This window comes from Carex rostrata, chromosome 18, assembly GCF_964058835.1.
Source record: "Carex rostrata chromosome 18, lpCarRost1.2, whole genome shotgun sequence".
Taxonomy (NCBI): Eukaryota; Viridiplantae; Streptophyta; class Magnoliopsida; order Poales; family Cyperaceae; genus Carex; species Carex rostrata.
Window position 1 is genome coordinate 5,611,904 of NC_135935.1, and position 22,159 is coordinate 5,634,062.

Below are 22,159 nucleotides of genomic sequence, written 5' to 3' on the forward strand. Positions count from 1 at the left end.
AACTTCATTTGTAATTTTAAAAATGTATGATAATTTTATTATTTGAAAGATTTCTGTTAATGAAATTGTTTTTGAAATGTCATGTGGGTATAAAATATAGTTTATTTATTACATAGATAATCTCTAAGGATGTATGAAAATTTATTTTTAAATTTCTGAAAGTTAAAAGTAATTAAATAAATTACATGAATACAGTGTTTCTGAAATTAATTTTATTTTTATTATAATTTCGGTTTAATTTTATGAACATAAATAAGACTTTAGGTGATAGAATTGACATAAAGATATATTCGTGATAAACACGCGAATTGTTCTGATTTTTTTATTAATCGAAAATAAAAATAAAAAATATTGCAAAGGGGGATTGTTTTTTTGAAAAATTGAAATCTAAGGAAAAACGGAATGGTTGATCCCGTCCCGTTAACCTTGACCCTAATTAGCGATTTAACTTAAAAAAAAAGAAAATATTTTGGACGGAATAGATTATTCTGTCCAGCACTGTAATATATATTTTTAAAATATTTTTTCATTCTCTTAGATGAAACCAAACTAAAAAAAAAATACTACAGTGCGGGATGGAATAATCTATCCCGTCCAAGATATATATATTATATTTTTTTACTTGGTGAAATTAGTGAAGTACTAATTTGGACGGGATGGTTTATCCTGTTCAGATACTGTAGCTGAACGGGATAAACCATCCCGTTTTTTCCTAAATTTTCCAGCAAAATGATATATATATATTTTTTTGATTAATAAAAATTCGGCGAATTGTTTTAGCCGATTTAACAATACCTCGGGGGAAAACGCGCAAATTCTCCAGTGTATTTATTAGTTTTTTCAACTGGTCGTTTGAATCCCATTTTCTCCTCCCTTGCGTCGACTCTAGTCAGACAGCCAATGGCGATGGATCTCGCCTAACCCTCCCCCGAACCGCCATTCAAGCTTCACATCGTTATCAGCTTACGCTTTCCACATTTGAAGAGACAACACAACAACAACAACTTGTTATGGGAGCGGCGCCGTCGACTCCACGGTCACAGACCTCGGCGGAGCAGCTGGTCGCTGCGTTCGTCGGCCGCACTCCGTACCCGATCTCATCCGAGTTCTGGAAGAACCTTCTAGAACTCCCGCTCTCCCTCCAGTGGCCGCGTCACCGCGTGCTCCATGCCTGTCAGGCCTTTGGTTCGTTAATTTCTTACTATACTCTCTCGTTTGGTCGATTGGACTTGGTATTCTTTGAAATTTGCTGTGAACGTGAACAGATGAGAAGTTGAAATGTAGATTTAGGAAGAAGGAAAAGTAATTCGATGCTTTGCTCACTAGATTGGCTAGTTGAATTTGCTTATAAGCACTGGTTAAGGTATCCAATTCCAAGTAGATGCTCGTCAGATTATTCTCTACTAATTAAATACAAAAAAAAACATTAGAGATTCATGCTACTTTACTTTTATTTTGGCAATTGATATTCTTGTTGACTTGACTGCTAGTCAGCTATATTCTCAACTAAAAGTGTAAATCACTTTCTGTAGTTTTTTTTTCTCCAAAAAAAACAGCAGTTGCAGCTTGTTTTTATTAAAATCAGAAACAACAGTGTGCATCAACAAACAAAATAAAGCTTCTAACTAGGTTACTCACGATCCCAGCCTTCCTAGTTGACTTCCTCGCAGAAATCTACACAGGCAACAAGGTTCGATACCAGACCTGCTACCAGTTACAAGTCCCTCAATCCTATGCTATCATCCTAGCCCTCAGCAATCCCTAATAGAAGGCCTCATTGATCCCTAATCACTCTGTATCACTTACTGATAACACCTCACTTATGTTTATGTGCAGCTCAGAACAATCATCACACTAAACACCTTGCAAAGCTTTTAGTACATCTTGTATGGTGCTTACAAGATGCAGTGTCAACATCTAATGGATCCACTTCAGCATATAAGAAGGCCATTAATGCTTCGTACATAGCCTCAGTTTTTCTCAAGTTTACGATTGAAAACACAAGAAACTATACATGGGAAGAGCTGTGCCTTGATATTGATCGAACTGAGAATGGGCTTGAAAATTTTCCCAAAGGTTTTTATTCCTCCTTCATATAATCCATGTATTTCAATATTAGTTTTGAGACTTCTTGATCCAGTCCTTGCTTGTATGCACGATCTGAAATTTTGGCGGGTACAGTTTGCCTTATAGTTTGATATACACACTTGTAAGAATGCAGTATACTGCATACTGGATTAGAACTGGTTATCAAGTGCTAAGTGCTATCCTACTTTGAGAACATAAAAGTTCTATAATAATGAAAGCTACCTTGACTATAATATTCCCCTTTCAGGTCAAAGCTTAGAACATTTTGTGATACGAGGGGTGCTTCACTACCTTGGCACAGCACCAGTGAGGTATCTTTACATGTGTTTTCTAAACGACATATTTAATATATCTTCACTCTCTAGGCCTAGTTTCTTTAGTCCTCTAAAACATTGTTCTCTTTTTGCAAGTGGCCATTCGTTGTTCCTTTATCATGAGCTGCTGAATTTTATGATTGTTGCCATGTCGACACAGCTCTGTTCAGGACCATCCCCAGAACCAAAGGATGTGCACCCTTTCTTGGATGCTGCTATGCTTCAGGTAGTGCAGTGACTTTATGATTGGGTACCATGAAAAACTCATGCTTTTTTTTTAATATCCACGAGTAAAGAAATTACTAAGTAACTTGTGTGTGTGGAATATTTAGGATTGTTTTTAGAATTTCAAGACTTTTGTATGCAACTACTGGATACATTTAAGGCCAGGGGAGTTAAAAAAAATCTTTCTTAATATTTAATTATTTATAAACAACTGCCGCACAATATGCCGCCCCAAAAAACCAATGCAGTATAATTCTGTATCTATGTTAGTCTCAGTTGAAATTTTTTAGCTGCTGGTACTCTAATCAAGGTAATGATTCTTCTGTTAAGTTTTCAATTGTGTACCCACAAGTTACTGAAAAGAGCAAATCATTATGTCTGTCTTCCACAGGAAAGTGATATAGTGACATCTGTAGTGAGGAGATTGCTGTTGAATTTCATAACAAGGCCACATGTACCTTTCAATGGTTCCTCATATCCCATCTTTTCTGACAATGGCGAACCTGGTGTTTTGCAAAGAGTTGGTTCTGCTGCTGGTAACTGTTTACTCTTTTTCATCATCTTTGACTTTGGGTTCTGGATCCAATTAGCTAATACTGTCACTAGTTAGTATGGTAAGCACCCTATTTTAGTAGAAGTGGTTTTTGTAAGATCAACCTAGACATATATCCCATTTGAAAGCCCCAAATAAGCACCATACAAGGCAAACGATAAAAATAACTTAATAAATGATAAAATACTCTCAGGATGTTACTCTGTAATCAGCGGGTTACCAGTATCTGATAGCATGCAATCATTGCCTTACAATGATTGGTTTATTTGACATGGTTTTGTTGAAATATATCCCTTAATGAGATCTAGCCTAAAATTACTACAATCTTGTTTTCAGCAAATTTTGTGCTACTCCCACTCTACACTATTAATCTTCTCACCGGCTCCAGTGGGGAAGGCATAGGAAGTCCACTTGCAGATAATAGCCTTCTCGTTTTACTAATTCTCATTCACTATAGAAAGTGCATTTTAGTAGATGAGTTGGCTATCAACAATTCAGAAACCAGTGATGAGAGTAAAAGTTCAATGGAGACTTCGGCTTTTCATGACAACCCCTTTTGCAAGGCACTAGAGAACTCCAAGGATATTCAATGTAATGGATTCCCCTAATCTATACAAGTTCGAGGACAATTGCATGTTTAGCCCATAAAATGAGACCACTTCCTCAAAATGTGACCTTCTGTTACTTATTCATAAGCTTACAGTGAACCCAACAATGCGAGAGATGCTGTGTAATTAGCAGAGAAAGTTGATGATTATCTCATGGTTTTGGACTTCTGATACCTGTTACTTTTAATGCAGTAGTTAAATTGCTTTTGATTTGCCTGACACCATTGAAAAAGCACAATTGATGTTTAATAAATAAGAGTAATTAGTATGATCAAATCGTGGATTGCGATTTGTAGAAGATGTGAACCCAACCATTTTTATGAATTTTCGTTTTTGTTCTACGACCTTTCTTTGAATCATCATTGTTTTTCTTTATAATTTTTGTTCACAATTTTTTCTTCGTATTTATTATAGTTCAAACAAATGTTGTATGCTTTGCAGTTGATCGAGCTGATATTGAGGGAAATGCAAATAATGGCCCTGTTGTGAGATTGCCATTTGCATCATTGTTCGACACTTTTGGAATGTAAGTCTATGATATTCACCAATGCTCATCGTTTTATATTTATAGAGAACTTTTTAATTATACAGTTACCTTGATGCGTTCAGGTACTTAAAGGACGAGAATTCTGTGCTATTACTATATTCTTTGGTCCATGGAAATGTTGATTTTCTTGAGTATTGTCTTGTGCGTACTGATCTGGATACATTGGTATTTCTCATACTCAATATTCGATTCTTGCTTTTTAGTTCCTGTTACTTCACCTTAGAATTATTTCATCTTAGTACCTATCTCCTGGTACTTGATTTAAATTAATGAGTAATTTTAAATGCTTGTAGTTACTGCCGATTCTGGAGACACTTTACAATGCACAGAGAAGAACATCCAATCAGATATATATGCTGTTAATTATCCTTCTCATACTTAGCCAGGATTCGTCATTCAATGCTACAATACACAAGTTGGTAAGAAAAAACTGTGCTTTCTTCGTTCATATGTCAAGAAAATGGAAAATATACAAGAGTCACCTCTGATCACATTTGTATCATAGTCCATGCGATTTACTTTCAAAAATAATAAACTCCATGTTTTGTAATTTACTGACAAATTTTTCATATGCAGATACTTCCCAGTGTTCCTTGGTACAAAGAGAGGCTCTTGCATCAAACTTCTCTCGGTTCGTTGATGGTTATTATACTTATTCGCACAATTAATTATAATCTCTCTAAGCTGCGGGTAAGATTTGTTACCTCAAATAAATTTATTTTTTCTTTCTTTCTTGGTCATTGTATGCATGTTTGTTTACTGTTTATTTCTTAGTTTCTCCATGCATTGCAAGATTTTTTTTTTCTTCTATGGTACTTTGGTAGCCTACAAGTATGTTTGAACTTTTATGATCTTAGCTGAAGCATCTAATTCGTTTGTTCATTTTCAAGGATATCTACCTTCATACAAACTGCCTAGCGATTCTTGCAAACATGGCCCCACATGTACATAGATTGAGTGGATATGCATCTCAAAGGCTGGTTAGCCTTTTTGACATGCTTTCTCGCAAGTATGTTTCCTTGTTATTTGATTTCATTATTTACTTAAAACAACTGAGGATCTTTTGTTGTTTGATTCAGTTTGTTTTAGCTTCTATCCTTGAAAAGTTCCAATCTAAACCTCACATTGGAATGAAACAAACCACAAAGATTTTCTTAAGTTTATTTCTAAGAAGATTGCAGGAAATTTGTCTTTTTCCTGGTCTTAACCTTATGTCTGACAGTTTCTCGTTGTTTGCGCAATAGTCCAGAAATGCTTGTTTTGAATGGCAATGCTAGACATTTTAGGTGTATTTATAATTATGGTGCAAGAGGTCTTTGACTGGGCCAGATGGCTTTTAATATTCATGTGAGCTGAACCTTGTGAAGAGATTCCAATACTGCTTCCTAATTGGCTTTCTTTATCTATACTGCAGGTATACCAAATTAGCAGAGTTAAAAAATGACAAGGTCCTCAAGATAGATAGTGATCACATTGAAGATGGCAACATTGCTGATGATATGGTATTTATTTGATCTCTGGTATCAGGTTTACTGGGATTATTTTATTTTAACTTCACTTTTCTCCCTGAAATGTTATTAATTAGCAATTGTCTACTGTTATAGTAATTTCATCAAGTTGAAAAACAGAAGGCAATTTTTCCTTGCAAAAAAGATAGGAAATTCATGTAATGCAAACTGTAGAAGTTGGTAATTTCTGGGAGTTTGTACTTAGTAGTAGGAGACGTGCAAGTTTTCACAATTGGAAGTTAATTATTCCAAGTATAAATTATATATTCTTACTTGAACATTTTTTCCTTCAATATGTTCTTGCCTGCCTTCTCATTGGACTATTGCTTTCTTGTAGTCAACAGAGCTTCACATATACACCGACTTCTTACGGATTGTACTAGAAATAATCAATGCAATTTTGACTTATGCATTGCCTCGAAATCCGGAGGTACAGTTTTGAATGACTTGTACCATGTAATTTATTATAATACTTCACTAGTTACTTTGCATTTGATCTTATATCTTGCTGTGCTCCACAGGTTGTATATGCAGTGATGCACCGGCAGGAGGTGTTTGAACCATTCAAGAACCATCCTAGGTTCAATGAGCTGCTTGATAACATATACACTGTATGATTGTGGCGTCAATTATGAAAAATTTGTTGTGTCAGTATTCTTGGGTGGTAATGCCTCACTGTGTGATTCTGACAAATCTTATTATATAGGTTTTGAATTTCTTCAATAGTCGCATGGATATGCAAGAGTTAGAAGGGGAGTGGTCTGTAAACAAAGTTCTTCAAGTCATTATCAATAACTGCCGGTCATGGCGGGGTGAAGGGATGAAAGTGAGATTTCTTTTGTTCCTTTATTTTGATAAATTGGCACACATTGTTCTCTTTTTAAAAGTGTAAGCAACGTGTTCAGAAGTACTGAAGTTTAAACCTGCAAATGTAACTATCAACTACAACAGGAAAACAATGGAGTAAAAATTACATTCTACTCTTACTCCAGTAAATATTAACAAAAAAGGTGTTACGTTTAGTACTTGTAATGGAATGTCAGTGTGGCATATTTTCATTGGAAAACATAAGTGGTTGAATTCTGACCTGACCTGTCAGCTGATTCAGACAAATGCCAGCCTGAACCAATTTTGTGAACAATTGAGCTGATCAACAGCTGGTCGTGTCAGGACACAAGCTGACAGGTGACCATTTTCAAATTATCCAATGTGGTTGGTTTTGGATGCATTTAAAAAGTCCTTTTTTTTTCTTACTTCCTAAATTGAAAGTATTAGCTAGTTGAAATTAGAAAGGTAATTGAATAATTACTAAATGGGTTGTGTTTGGTTGCTACTTGTTTATTGATAAGGGGGCTCAGGCAGACCCAACCTGAACCAGCTTGATTTGACTCGGATAAAAAAAACCCAGACAAGAAATTGACCTGTTAACCTCTTAGGTTGACTCTAACCAGGTTGGCTCGGTAAGAGTTGTGCCAACCATCTCTGGTATAATGCAGTAATTTGTAGAATGATGGATAGAGAGAGAACTTAATTACCATTTCAAGAGGACATTTTCATATCATGTAGTTGATGTTATTTTTAATTGAGCAGATGTTTACTCAGTTGCGCTTCACTTATGAGCAAGAGAGTCATCCTGAGGAATTCTTTATACCATATGTATGGAGACTTGTTCTAGCTCATGGGTAAATGACATTCTCTTTTTCAAGCTTTAATAATAGCAGAGTACTACCTAAATAACTGGTACTATCTGTATGGTGAAACAGCAAAAATTATAAAACATATATTCAGCCAAAAAAGGTATTGACTGACCTTGACTGACCATGCTCAAAAGGTATACTGGCAGCAGTGTGACATAACTTCTAGCCAACAATATTGCTGTGATTTTTCTTTACGCTTCGCCTTTACAGAAATGTTATAATGAAAGATGCACTGTTTCTTAGTCTAATAGAAGATGTTTAACTTTGTTCTTTGCTCTTAGAACTTATTGACTGACTGTACTCTCTCATGTTCGAGCAGCTTTTCCTTCAATCCTGGAGCCATAAATTTATTTCCTGTTGAAATTCAGGTTGATGTAAGTTGAGACCCCCCCCCCCCCCCCTCTCTCTCTCTCTCTCTCTCTCTCTCTCTCTCTCTCTCTCTGTACATGCGTGTGAACTTGCGCACGTGCCTGCTGACTTGTTTAGTGTGCACATGCAGAGAAAATTGTGCATGTGTGCAACAATAAAAAATAATAGAACAACCATCTCTACTTATCAATAGACTAAAAAATGAGGTTGATGAAAAATGAAATAGAGGATTAAATTAGGAAATACAGTACGTTGATTTTTGTCCAGAAACTGAGAAAATTCACTTTTTTTTTCCTTGCTTTTATAAACTTTTATTGTTATTGAGCAAATTTTTTGACGAACTAATTCAAATATTAATTCCAAAAATTATTGGGTCTGACCTAAAATATCCTACAGGAAAATAATGCATCAGAGGAACTAAATGTGTAGAAATACTAGGCTTGAAGAAAGGGTGTTTTAGCCCAGCTGCATCACTACTATGTGGCTTTGTTATCTGAAGACTAGAGAGGGTTATGTGTACATAGACACCAGGGATTATGTTCATTCTTTTGTGTTTATATGATGCGTTGTTGTGTTGGATTGCTGCCAAGGTGACAACTGGTAAAATTTTGTTTAATAAAAATAGCGTTACGTTCGAAAAAAGAAAAAATGTTAGTGGTTTGAAGTCGGATGTAATCTTCTTGAGAAAATAATAAAGTTCGACGTATAGGATATTCTCGTTTCTAGTTTCAACAATTTAGAATGAGACGGTTCTTATTATTAATATGAGGGGTTTCTTAAAAAAAGAGATTATTTGCATTTATTTTAAGGATTTTAATCTAACAAAAAAATTTTAGAAGTTAAAAAATTTATAGACATGTTATTGGATATATAGATAATCTAACAAATTTTTTTCATCTAATTCAAGCATTATATGATAACGGATAAATGACGAGTCTGGTTAGTTTGACATCAGTGTCATATGACATCAACTACAAAATTGATTAGATAGACTTCAAATGACTAATTCAAACTGTTCAAACCGATTTTCTTTACAAGTGATGCGTTTACATGCAAACCTTTTATATTTTCTAGTTATTTTAGTATCAAATCAAGCGGTCAAAAATGTTAAAAAATGAATGTATTAAAATTAATTTAAGAACTCACACATTTGATCACTTGACTTGATACTAAATAAATTCGAAAAATTATAAATTTTGCATGTAACACATAACTAATGAAATAGATGAGTTTGAACGGTTTGGATTCCTTGTTTGAAGTCGATTCGATAAGTTTTAGAGTTAGTGTTATATAGACTGAAATGACACTAGCCACACTCATAAATGAGTGCTAATTTTGAATCATAAAAATTTTAAGTTGGTAAAACATATATGAAGTATCAAGTAAATACCCACAATCGCCCCCCAAGTTATTTATCCTATTTTCAATTCTCAAATAGAATCAGATGAATGGTGCTGAGTTGGCCAATTATGAATGCTTCACTCTATAAACAAAGGATATTTTATTTGTTAGCTGACACGGCAACATCCCAGTCTCTGCATTATGCACAACCATAGTGACAAATAAATTATTCAGATTTGGTTCGAAGAGGTTAAAAATTCGTGATTCGGAAATAATTCGAGTATAATTTAGTAATGAGTCGGAATTATTCAGATCAAAAATCTCAGTTCTGCAAGAGAAAAAATAAACCAAAAAAAAAAATTTGTTTCAGGAAAAAATTTGGAAAAAATTCGTAAATAATTCATAAAACTCACGAATTATTCGAGTTTAATTTGATCAAAGTTCGGTCAACCGAATAATTCGGCATTCGGTTCAGCATCACCCAAATAAATTATTTGGATATAATTTGCGAATTTTGTGACTATGTGCACAACTGGCGACCCTTTGCACCTTGCTGAATTAGTAAAATTATTACATCCCTTGGACCGAGTGCTCTTATTGAGGTTTGAATCGGACTAGTGGCATGCTCTTATTCCCGACTAACAACAACACTAGCAGCAAGAATTAAAATAAATATATTCTTCAACTATGTAAAATCATAATCAGCAGAATTCAATATACTAATACAGCAAGCTTAACTATATTCAAGCAACATTAAAACATATAGGGAGGTAACTCCCTGTTTTGACACATCCATTTTATAAGCTTGCAGCTGTCACTTAATCCTTTTCCTTTAGTGCATTGTAGGATGGAAATCACAATCATCTGCTAAGTCGGACCGACAACTTTTGCTCCAACACACTGATCCAGTACATTCTGAAATGCCTATAATAAAAACAAAGCTTTAGCATCCTGCAATGAATTCAGGCAGCCATTGGGCTGAATTTGGGATCCACAAATGATATCATGATCCTAAAACACTGGAGCAGCAACACTTAATTGAGGCATAGCATAATATGTACCTGAAATGCAAAAGTTTCTTTAGCATTTAAAATTGCATCCATTGCAGCAGATGGGTTATCAAAGGCACTATAGAATTTCTTGTAGAATTCCTCCCTGCAATTTGGAAAAAGATACAGTCCATAACTATAATACTAACAAATAGAACTGCATCCACTGCCGAGCCCAATCATCAAATATATTATAGTATTTCTTGTATAATTCCGAAGCAATTTGAGAAAAGATACCGTCCATAACTAGGGTAGTATACAAATAGAATTTTATGGAGTAAGGCTACGAACCTATGCATAGCGCACATCGGTCCGCACTACGGATCTATATCTCCATTCTCAAAGTTCAAACAGTCAATCTGAAATGCTCAACGCGATCTCCATATGAAAATGTTTACATTTTTAAAATTTTATTTACTATTAGTTTAGATAGGTAGAAAATCACTTGATCTAAAATTCTGGACCATCCAAAATACTGATTTTCTACCTATTTAAGAAAATAGTAAGAATTTTCAAAAAAGTAAAACTTGGCCTCAAGTACATTTGCATATGGATCATATTAAGTTGTTTGGATTGACTAGTCGAAAATTGAAAATGGAGATACAAATATATAGTACGGATCGATTTGCGCTATGCATAGTACCATAGCCTCACTCTAATTGTTTTAAATTAAAATTAGTACACTCTTTTTGGATAAACGGTTATGATTTGACCTTTTAATTTTTGATGGGATCATGAAAGCACACCCCAATACAATAAACAAATAGAATTAACCACTAGGATTTGGTTGCTAAAAATTGATATATAAAATAATTTAACATACTGCTGTTCTTTTGTGAGAAGAGGTTCCATCTCATCAAATTTACATGTGAGCACTTCTGCAGCAGCAGGTTCCAACATATGCAGAATTAGCGCCTCAAGTGTCCTTGGAAAATGTTCCTAAAACAAATGGTAATTAAGAAAACTATTAAAATGATTGCAATCTCGTACTTGTCACTGTAATCAATCAGGCTTGGTACTGAAGCAGTAGTAAAAGTTCCGCACGGATCTGGTTTTGATGTTCCATGTCTTTTGCATGGTTGGTTGTTTAGTTGGGTTTTACAGATGAAAACAAGGATATATCGACATTAGATATCAGTGTTCAAAAGGTGTTAGCTTAACCATTGGTAAAAGCTAAAATTTAATGAAAAAAACATAGAACATACTCCGTATTTAATCAGACTCCTTGCACAATAAGCGAATCAAGAACGAATGAAAGATGAAATTGGAAATAAAAGGTGCATAGTTCATACCGTCATCGCAAGAAGCATTTTCTGTAGAGCCAACGGTTCGAGTGACGAAAAGATTTGGGCTATAGACCCATTGACTGAAACTGGGGCATTACCATCATTTGCAATCTGCTTTGGTTGATTGCTTGTTTCAACAGACTCATCATTCAAATCGGTTGGATTATATTGGTCTTGGCCAATATGTTCAACGTTCTTATGAACCAGAGAGATCAGTTTACCTAGTAACTGGAGACCATTAGGATCAAGTTGACCTAATATCATGCTCTTATCTTGATTTACACCAAGATTTGTTGATTTGCCATTGGTTTTTGGTTCCTCACAGCCTGACAAAAAAAAAACAATAAATAAATAAATATATAAAAAAGAACGGAAAACAGTTACTAACCTTCTGTTGTTATCCGCCACTAAGTTAAATGTTATAAAAAAAATGTTTTTGTAGATAATAGAAGAATTGCTGAAGATTGAGAAAAGTGGGATTATTGAAACTAACCTTCTGAGGCTTCATCATTTTGACTGTTTTCTTCCTTTTTCATATTAAGAATTGATCTCTTTGGCATCATCCTACCCTGTCCTATTTAATTACGTATAAAATTTTGTTCTGTAGTTTATCACGTAGACAGTAAAAGAAGTTAAGAGGTGACCAATCTAATGGACAAGTAAATTTTTCTATAACCAGATAATTAATAAACTCATGAATTTTTCGAACCTAACATGACTAGAGCTGTATGGATACCCATAATCAGATAATCCGATCCGAATCCACATGAAGGGATCCACATATGATCTATAAAATGTACCCAATAGATCTTCAAAAAGGATCCACCTTAGTTATTGGATCCGCATTTGGATCTTGTGCATCCCGAATCCAAAATCCATTGAGAAAGTTATGTTATTCAAAATATACTAAATATGACTTGAGTTGTTTCAAAGCTACATATGTAACAGGTACGTTCAAAGATATTTAAATCACCATTATTCATACAAATTAGCTTAATAACATTATTATTCTTAATTAATATAGTGATAATTTAAAATGATTATATTCACTCGTTTCATGCATGTGTCTTACTATATTAACTAAAACATTCAATATGATCCAAATCCAATCTGAAATCTGCTAGAATAATGGAAACAAATCAGCATATGGATCTTGTATAACTTTAATGAATTTGCATTTGTGTTACACTAGAATCCGATCTGAACCGATCCATTGACAGCCCCAAACAAGATACCCTCAAGAAATATAGTAAAATAAAAAAATAAAAATAATCTGAAGATGCATACCATTTCCTTGCTCACCAATCTTCAGTAGAGCCAATTTTTCAACAAGTTCCCAAGAGAATATACGAGACAAAAAGAAATGTTAGTTACTAGATAAGTAAACTAATAATGTCATTTTGATTCTTCTTCTCATTGATACAAGCAAATTTTCCAGTGCTATCTTGTTCTCAGCTTGCCTTAATCGGTGGTCAATATGAAAAAATGTACCTATTCAATATGCGTCGTAAATAATATGCATCCATGTGTTCTACCATATCTGACACGATGCTTGACACCCACCAAAAGTTGACGGCTATAGTCAAGTCAGAACTATCCACTTGATGAAACCTGTTCAATAATACGTTCATACTTAATTAATGAAGCACAACAGCTCAATAATACTGAAAAGAAGAACAACTAAGGGCCCATTTGGATTGTTGCAAGTAAGGTAGCTGGAAGATCTCTTACTGCTGTTAGATAAATTTTGCTTGTTTGGTTTGTTGTAAGTCGATCCTTTACAGTATGTTCTTATTCCCAATGCAGAGAACTACTGTAACTTGGTCTACATCCAAATTTGCCTACGCACCACTTACATCACATATTAATGGTTCCTGCTCGAAATTGGAAAAGCAGTTGGTGTACTTGTCGGTCACATCAGCATTTAAATCCTTACTTTATTGAGAAAAAGGTCACCAATCCTTTTACTTTATTAGAATTATAAAAACTGATTGTGTGATTACTTTTCATACTTCAAGAGCATCCAAACAAGTGAGCGAGGATATCTACCTCAAAATCTGAAACAACCAACTGTAAGACTATTTCTACCTATCTAAATGGGCCCTAAAATGAGAACTTTCACAAGGTGTATAACTGCACAAAATATTTATGACATACCATCCTTCGGGAATAAATAGAGCATCACCAGGATTGAGAATTACTTTTGCAGAATATTTCTTCATGTGCTTGGCTCTTGGATGAACTGAAAGGTCGGGATTCTCAAGACTGACAGCACTGAGGTAAACAGTATAGTAAATATATATTTCATTCTACAACTATTAGTATTGTCCAGAAATGAAGAAAGAGTAGTGTACCTATGGTTTGAAGCCTCCCCATATATAGGCATTGGGTACAGAAACCGACATGCTGAAGGAGGCCATAAAGTAACTAAAATACAAAAAAAGAACAGAAATCAATTAATAGTGTAATACACGATACATAACAACTTCAAGGGTAAACTCATTGGTGCAAGTACAGGTCAGATCGGCATGACTATGTACCAGATGACACAGAACCACAAAACCAAAGAAAAATGCTGGAATTGCTGGTAACCGGCTGCCTCAGCTACAAGTATCAAGCCAGTAAGGTTAGGTACCAGTGTTCATGTATAGGTGATGAGATTTGGCAGCATGACATGCAAGCTTACCTTCTTTCTGGCCGGCAACTACACAAAGGATATTATGGCGAGGATCATAGTGAGTGCTAGACCTTGAATGAGCCCGATTCATCCAAAAGTTTATTGATGCAAGAGACTTATTCTCTATAAAGACAGGCTGCCAGAAAAAGAAAAATGAGAATATTGTAAACAGACTAATAATAATATTACAACAGAATAAAAGACAAAATAAGGCACCAACTGTCTGTATATCCTCCTTGAGCACCTCCAGAGAGCAACGCTCTTTCCTTTCAGCACTATAAATTGGGACCTGTTGAAATTTACATTGCATGTTAAATAAAGTTCAACAACTACGAAAAGCTACATAAGAAAAATATAAATAGGGACAAAAATGCGAATAAATGAACAAATAGATCATATAACCAAAACTACAAGTTACTAAAAAGGCACCTGTGCTAAATAGAGTTTGTCAGGAGCATCTAAGGAAGTTGAGCATGTTTCTTCATTTGTAGCTTTATCTTTATCACTGTCTGACACATGACAGGAGACACTAAGAAGGCTCAACTGTTCAATATATGATTTACATGAGGCAATGAAGGCAGAGAATGGCAGCGTCACCTGTCATCAGAATATATAACTTATCACACCTTAGATTTCAATATTCCTCCATAAGTCAGCTATTGGAGATCAGCAAAACCTCAGTTTAACAATGAAGAATTAAAATTATGATCTTGGGTGTCTAATCCAAATTGAGCAAAGGACCTACTACTGGTGCAAACTGGGCAGTATTAAAACAATATATTTCTTTGTGCCCCAGTTTCAGTTCCCCCTTTCACCATTTCTTTGATTGGAGGAGGTTAATCACACAAAAAGTAGCTTAACATAGCCTAAAAACTGAAACAATAAATGATGCTTGCACTGTTGTACCAGTTCCACTTCCACAATCCTTATTTTGGGAGTCAAAATCTACCATATTATTTATATGAAAATGTTCTTACCCTCTCATGATTTCTAAGATCTCCATAAAAAATATGTGCATGATTTGACATCATGGCCTCTACAACAGCAGTGGGCCCCACCATTTCCTGCAAATGGTTTATTTTTTCAAATTTCCAACATACCCAATAACCATGAAAGAAGCTTTATAACTGGATTAAAACACCGCCAATATTCCCTAAATTATTTTAGACACTATAAAACACATATTTATTCAGAAGATATATTAAATGCTTGTGAGAAGCAACTTTCAAACACAAGATAAATTCAACAATGGACATAGCTTGATTGATTGAACCATAATTCAACAATAAAAGTTGTATAGGTGAATACCGACAAGTAGTTAAGACCTCCTTTTGAAGGATCCCACAAGGAGATAGCCTTCCAGCCCTTGACAACTCCACGAAAAACCTATTGAAGTCATCTTATATAAGTAATAATTACAAGTTTTGAGCGATAAAAATTAGATGTCAGGACGAGTCAGACATTGTGAAATTAAACAAAAAAAAATGAGGGAAGGAGTACTAACTCCTGGAATGCTTTTGGATTCGATCAGCGTAGCAAACTCTTCTGGCGAAAGAGGTCTATTGAAATGCGAAATTCGAATCGTTTCTTGTATTCTCTCCTCTTCTCCTGCCTCCATCTCCTTTTCCCGCCAGACCTCCTTCTCTCCCCTCTCACGGATTCCAGTGCACAGCCGATGGGAAGGAACTTAACGAATGTATCCCCAAAGGACAAATGGTGCATTTGAGGTTTAGAATTTAACTGGGCCTATGGCAATAAAGCCCAGCAAGCTTATGCCTACGGGCTTACTGCCAAAATAAAGCCCATCAAGGCATGGTTGATGGGTCTAAATTTGCCCAAAATATTTTCCTTCACCAGAAAAAAATAGTCACAACAACTGCAAGAATTCGTATCCTCTGCATTAACTCGAAAGGGAATCTTCTGAGTTAATGTATCTGGACCATCCGATCAACTTCAAAATTCGTACGAATTAGATCCGCACTAATATTGAAGATCTATCTATGTTTTAAGTGGTTAAGCGGGACCGGATGGACTCCGTTTATAATCGAACGGTCAATATGTATTAACTCAAAAGATGCTCTTTTGAGTTAATGGAGACGATGCGGACTCAACTGCAATTCGTTGCAGATTATTGGCACACAACGATGGGAAAATATGGTGTGATATAATTAATATGTTGTGATTTGATTACGTCATAAATATTATTAATTTTATTTATATATATATGATCCGATTGATCATGTTTGATTTTTTTTTTCTAACTTTAAGTTGAGTTTGGCTAGTATATCATCAGTGTCATTTCAATCTATATAACACAAATTCTAAAACCTATCCAATCGACTTCAAACGGTGAATCCAAACCGTTCAAATCGATCTACTTCATTAGTTGTGCGTTTACATGCAAAATTTATAACTTTTCGAATTTATTTAGCATTAAGTCAAGTGGTCAAATGTGTGAGTTTTTAAGTTAATTTTAATACATCTTGATTTGATACTAAAATAACTCGAAAATATAAAAAAATTTGTATATAAACACATCACTCATAATGTAAATTGGTTTGAACGATTTGATTAGATTTATTTGCGTATTATGTGACATGCCATTTTGACGAAAAGAAAACACATCATGTAACTGATACTTGTGACATGCCGTGATAAAACCGATAACAGTGTAGCTGACACAAGAAATATTTACCAACTACTCAACACTTTCAAATTTCAATACTTTCAATTATGTTGTCTTATTAAGGAGATATTTTTCTACAAGGAGAAAAGATTCTTTTTCTCTTCATTTTTGTTCTTTTTTTCCATCCCAAGATCAATTATAGAAAACGACATAAGTATTCTTCATTTGCTATCTTAATTACATGCGTTAATTAGCTTATTGGAAAGTTATTTTAGAGGTATAAATTAGGCAGAATATAAGATAAGAGTTCTCTTAGTTGCTTGCAAGTCAGAAATTGTTGCTCATAAAAAGGAGACTTTGTCTGCTTGGACGGTGAGCTTTGGAAAAAAAAACTGTATATACGGACAAAATACTATAACAACCTAGAGAGAGAAAAAGGTAAGGTAGTTAGACTATCCAACGAGACAACATCACAAAATCAATATGAGAGAGGGGGTCGTTGAGCCGTTGAGCAAGTAGTAGCTAGGCCCATAAATTCGAGAAATATTGTTTAGACGCAACAATATATTAATCAAATCTTCAAAGCTCCTCGTTTGCTTTTTTTTTTTTTCCGTTCCTTCAGAGAAAACTGTGGGTAGCTCAGAAAATAATTTGCAATTTTGACTTCATACAATGCACAAATATACAATATACTATATTGATTCTATAACCTGTATTCTACATAAAGCCAAAACTGCTCTGTTAAAATCTTCCCAATCGAATTAGAATACATATCCTCTGCATTAACACACCGTTTGAGTTAATTTTGTGACCGTTCGATCAAAATTCAGACCAATCTGGTCAACACCTATATATAATGCACGGGCTCTTTAATATTAGTGCGGATTTAAAGCGGACGGTCCAGATTTTAACTTAAAATTTGAGTTAATATATTAAATGAATACAAATTCATTGAATTGGTCACAAAATGAAAAGTATAATAATAAGGACTATGAAAAAGAAAAACAAAAGAAAAAAAATATTTGACAACCACTGTCAAGTATTTAAAAATAAAAAAAAGAAGAAAGAAAAGAAAAGCCAGGAAGACTTTCTTACCGGCTGTTGCAATGATATGCATGGACAGTCACCGTTGTCTAGTGCAGCTGGTCATGACATCCAATGTGGATTCGATTTCTGTTGAAAGCAAAAAGTGTGTGTTGCCTACGGACTATAATAATAAAAAAAAGATACGCACGGATATCACAAAATTAACCTGTTCAAACTTGTTTCTTACATATTTGTACAATGAAATTCTATCAAGCATCAGTCATCAATCATTCAAAATTTTGTCTTGTTAATTATTATATTTCACAAAATAGTTAAACATAACAAGAAAGACGATTAGACAATAAGTAATATGGAGCTTCAGGAAATTAAGAAAGAGGATAAATGAGAGAGAGATCAGTCGGCAATGAAAATTGAGCAGGATTAAAATATCCTATTATTATTGGAGCACATTCTTAACTCTGTTTTCAAATTTCAAACTGTTGTTTCGAACTACTCAATATAACCTTTATACTAAAATATACATGGAGACAAATTTTTATAGATGATACAAAATCGCTATTTAAAAAAAATACTAAATATTTTAAAAATAGATACATATAAATTTGGTCTTCAAGCACATTTTAATATGGAGATCATGTTGAGTAATTCGGACTGTTTGAACTTTCAAAACAGAGATAAAAATGTCAGACGTAATTGGAGCACAAAAACAATGAGACATTTTTACAATTTAACCCTACTCACGAAACTTAATATATATAATAAATAAATTTGGTCGAGATTTTCTCAAGGAATATAATATTTAGATTTTCAAAATATCATTCCTTAATTTTATGTGTAAGGATTATTACTTTTTAATAATGAGGCCAGCTAGAACTATATAGACCCCAATAAGTAAATTAATTAACACTAATATGTTTAGACTAATTACAGTTGATATTATCACTACAGAAAAAAAAAACTAGCACTCCAGTATGACATTTCTATATCAGAAGAGGCTGTTTGAGTGAATTTTCTTTATTTTAATATCATAATCTTATATGAGACAATTTTCAAAATTTGAAAAAAATTTATTAGCTAGATTGTATAATTAACACATACAGTTGAAACATGGGATTCAATTCCTCTCTAATACTGTAGAGGAAGGATCATTTTATGGTTTGAGATTAAATCTCATCGCTTTGGGATTCAGATTAGCACAGGGGGCAATATTATTGGGTTTTGAGATTCGTACCAAGTTAAAAAAAAAAAATGGTCCAGATCCTTAACTGTGAAAGGTTCCCTTGTGCAGTATTGGAGAGGATGTGAATTTTGAAACACAAGGGTTGTTTTTAGAAATAAGATGAAGGTCAGATCTTCAAATTATATTAATAAGGAACATAGAAGTGCAATTTTACATAAGAAAAAGAAAAGGACAAAATGTAAATAAGAAGGAAAGATACAAGAGAAAACCAAATACAACTAGAAACGAGAGTTTTTAATACTTCTATCATATATACTTGCTCAAATCTAATATGATAATTATATATTTTTAAAGTTTCAATATCAATTCTCGAATTAGGTTTAATTAAATTTCAATATTTAAAGTACCGTTAGTATTAAATCTCTAATAAAGAAGGTTAATAATTAACATGGTATATAACATCCATGCTCATTGTTTTACTATTTCTCACAAGGATTTCTAGAAAATAAATGCAGTCAAAGAGGGTAGTCGAAAATGACACAATTCAAATAGATAATATTGGCAAACTTCCAAAATAAGAGAGAGAGAGAGAGGTGAGAGAGGGGAATCTAGTAATTTGGACCTCTCCATCACAGAACAAAAAATGCTGACATTAATTATAGCAGTTCTCTATCAAAATTTTTATTGCACTTCATTTATATCTCCAGCGTTGTTATCAACTTATAATTATCTGGAAATAAATCTGCTAGTGAATAGTAACCCTACAATCTCTCTTTTTTCGAATCCAACCGTTTATTTATTTGGAGAACGAATCTCAAAGTAACTTTTTTCAGAGCTTTTATGTGCACATATCTCGAAACAATTCAACAGTTGGATTCGGAAATTAAAGGAGGAATTGTAGGGTTACTATTCACTCATGAATGATTGTAGCAGATTTATTTCCATAATTATATACCCTTCTGCTCAATCTTGTCAATGATTTAAAAAAAAAATTCAAATAAAATTTTAAAAACGAATTTTTTTTATAGGTATGTTTATTGGACAAACAAATAGTCTAACAACAAAGCTGAATATTTTTTATAGACTACACAATGCGTGATAATATAGATTGTGCATATAATGTTTAATTTTAAATTTATATTTTAGTTTTGAAGTGTGTGAACAATATCAAAATAAAGAATTCTCAAGTAATTTCCCATCAAATTTAAATTAGGGAGAGACATAAGGAATGGATGAACAGAACACGACTGAATTCATACTGCTTAAAAAAGGAGCAAATTATATAGCCAATCAAAATAAAGAAAATTCAAACTAGTTTGCCAATAATATAATGATTGAAGAGAAGTTCTATGAATTAAGGAGAATTCATGAGAGGCCATGAGGGTTGTCCAGATAAACAACACATTTTGATAAAAAAGACTATATATATAATAAAAAAATTGGCTTATAATTAATTAATGTGAAACTGAAAATTATATATATAAGAATATAATTTAACAGTTATATTGTAATTAATAACCAAAAAAGTTGTATAAGAAAAATCAACCTTGAAAAAATTAGGAGTCTGGAGAGATTGCCACGTGGCGCGCGCGTGCTTCCCAATAGCAGATGAAACTGCTAGCATGATCTGATAGTTTTAGAGAGAGAACGGCGGAAGGGAGAGATAGAGATCTGATTTCTCAGATCAAGCTGGCAGCTTCACCTACTTGTGGTGCACTAATTAACCTCTCCAAGTACAAGATCCCCATAGAAAGACATAGAGACACCAAGAGGCCGAGAGAAGAGGATTATAATTATATGCTATGGAACAGTTCACACCAAGGGGAGAGGGCATATATACAAAGAGGAGATTTGTGTCTCTGTGTGCTGCTGCATCTGTTGTTGGGTTGGAAGGGGTGGGGGGATCACCTACTTTCAGGGGTGCAGGAAATTCTTGTCCCTAGAGCCACTGCCGGGTGGGACTAGAATAACTTTTAACATTTAAATATTTGATCTCGGGCCTACCTCGGACCCACCCGGCAGTGACTCTAGGAGTATGAATTTTCTGCCCCCGGGGTTGCAGGAGATTCGGTCTGGGAGGGGGGTTAGGTGATATTTGCAAGGTAATAAAAAGGGTGCAATTTACAATTAAGGCATGAGATAGTGGTCCTATAAGAAAAAAAGAATGCATAAATATTGTCTCAGTCAGACCTCTAAGATGTCAGTTAGGGTTTCTACTTAAGGTGTACTTCTTCTCCATTTGGTATATATCTTGTATGCAAAAGTTTTGAAGTTTCGGTTGATTATTTTAAAAGAAGCTAAACTTGCTTATTCTGCATTTTATATATAGATAGATTTGGTCTCATGTTATGGTCATTTTTGTACACAACACAATATAATATTGGATGTTGATACAACACTCAAAATCTGTATAGCTATTTATATAAATATATTTTCCAAAAGAAATTAGCAAATTTATCCAAGTAATCTGTATTTAGAAAAATCTTATAAGAACACCTGATTTATGTGCATCCATTGATCATTTCTTAAAAAATATGGTTTAAATTAAAAAAGTTAGAATTACATATATGCTCTTCATTTCTAAAATTGCACGTACGTGTATCAAATTAATTTGAACCGATTTGAAAAAAAGATGAAGTTTTTTCATCAAATAATTAACTTTTTTAATGGCAGAATTTTAATGATTTTATAATGAAATTTTAAATTTACTCTAATTTGAACAGTATTTAACAAAAATATATCAGATAAATGTACATAATAATTGGATGTATGCTATAATTTTCCTCAAAAGTAAAGAAAAAAAATGACGTCAATCACATAAAAAAGAATAATCCTCTTCTTCGTCATCAGAAAAAAAGAAAAGAAAGAATTAATAATCCATTTTTTCAATATATAGGAATAAATTACCCCCTTAAATGGTAATATGCGATCTTTTCTCAAGTCAAATTTGGGATAAATATTCGCACTAACAATCATATCCATTTTGTCTGGAATGGAGAGGAACGAATGCTAGCGTTTTCAACAAATAAATGAGCTTCAAGAAC

General features: G+C 33.7%; 2 protein-coding genes across 9 annotated transcripts; one reads left to right on the forward strand and one right to left on the reverse strand.

The window, feature by feature from the left end:
* Positions 1-832: 832 nt before the first annotated feature.
* On the forward strand, positions 833-8,620 carry LOC144569099 (dyggve-melchior-clausen syndrome protein). Of its 2 annotated transcripts, XM_078319279.1 has the most exons (18): positions 833-1,185; positions 1,837-2,076; positions 2,336-2,399; positions 2,499-2,628; positions 3,019-3,163; positions 3,517-3,771; positions 4,230-4,314; positions 4,398-4,500; positions 4,629-4,754; positions 4,912-5,025; positions 5,226-5,344; positions 5,750-5,837; positions 6,181-6,273; positions 6,365-6,454; positions 6,550-6,669; positions 7,434-7,525; positions 7,860-7,914; positions 8,306-8,620. In XM_078319279.1, the coding sequence occupies exons 1-18, from the start codon at positions 1,011-1,013 to the stop codon at positions 8,336-8,338; spliced, it is 2,127 nt and encodes a 708-aa protein (XP_078175405.1). In that variant the 5' UTR covers positions 833-1,010; the 3' UTR covers positions 8,339-8,620. The 2 variants fall into 2 exon arrangements, with proteins under 2 accessions (XP_078175405.1, XP_078175406.1); XM_078319280.1 differs by lacking the exon at positions 8,306-8,620 and having other exon boundaries at positions 7,822-7,909.
* Positions 8,621-9,901: 1,281 nt separating this feature from the next.
* Positions 9,902-16,108, reverse strand: LOC144569100 (2-oxoglutarate (2OG) and Fe(II)-dependent oxygenase superfamily protein). Of its 7 annotated transcripts, XM_078319284.1 has the most exons (16): positions 15,767-15,957; positions 15,571-15,648; positions 15,240-15,326; positions 14,692-14,859; positions 14,483-14,551; positions 14,221-14,398; positions 13,940-14,012; positions 13,743-13,859; positions 13,077-13,196; positions 12,873-12,891; positions 12,079-12,154; positions 11,807-11,911; positions 11,592-11,671; positions 11,123-11,238; positions 10,312-10,405; positions 9,902-10,174 (listed from the first exon to the last, which is right to left on the reverse strand). In XM_078319284.1, exons 1-16 carry the CDS (start codon positions 15,878-15,880, stop codon positions 10,118-10,120), a joined length of 1,551 nt encoding a protein of 516 aa, XP_078175410.1. In that variant the 5' UTR covers positions 15,881-15,957; the 3' UTR covers positions 9,902-10,117. The 7 variants fall into 7 exon arrangements, with proteins under 7 accessions (XP_078175410.1, XP_078175408.1, XP_078175407.1 ...); XM_078319282.1 differs by having other exon boundaries at positions 11,592-11,911; positions 14,272-14,398; positions 15,767-16,108; XM_078319281.1 differs by having other exon boundaries at positions 11,592-11,911; positions 15,767-15,956.
* Positions 16,109-22,159: the final 6,051 nt, after the last annotated feature.

Coding starts and splice junctions, on each gene's coding strand:
- LOC144569100 (XM_078319281.1), bottom strand. CDS start 15,880: ATGGAGGCAGGAGAAGAGGAGAGAATACAAGAAACGATTCGAATTTCG. Junction 14,860..15,239: donor ATCTTAGAAATCATGAGAGG/GTAAGAACATTT, acceptor TTCTGATGACAG/GTGACGCTGCCATTCTCTGC. Junction 10,406..11,122: donor CTTCTCACAAAAGAACAGCA/GTATGTTAAATT, acceptor TCCAAATTGCAG/GGAGGAATTCTACAAGAAAT.
- LOC144569099 (XM_078319279.1), top strand. CDS start 1,011: ATGGGAGCGGCGCCGTCGACTCCACGGTCACAGACCTCGGCGGAGCAG. Junction 1,186..1,836: donor CCATGCCTGTCAGGCCTTTG/GTTCGTTAATTT, acceptor GTTTATGTGCAG/CTCAGAACAATCATCACACT. Junction 6,455..6,549: donor TGCTTGATAACATATACACT/GTATGATTGTGG, acceptor CTTATTATATAG/GTTTTGAATTTCTTCAATAG.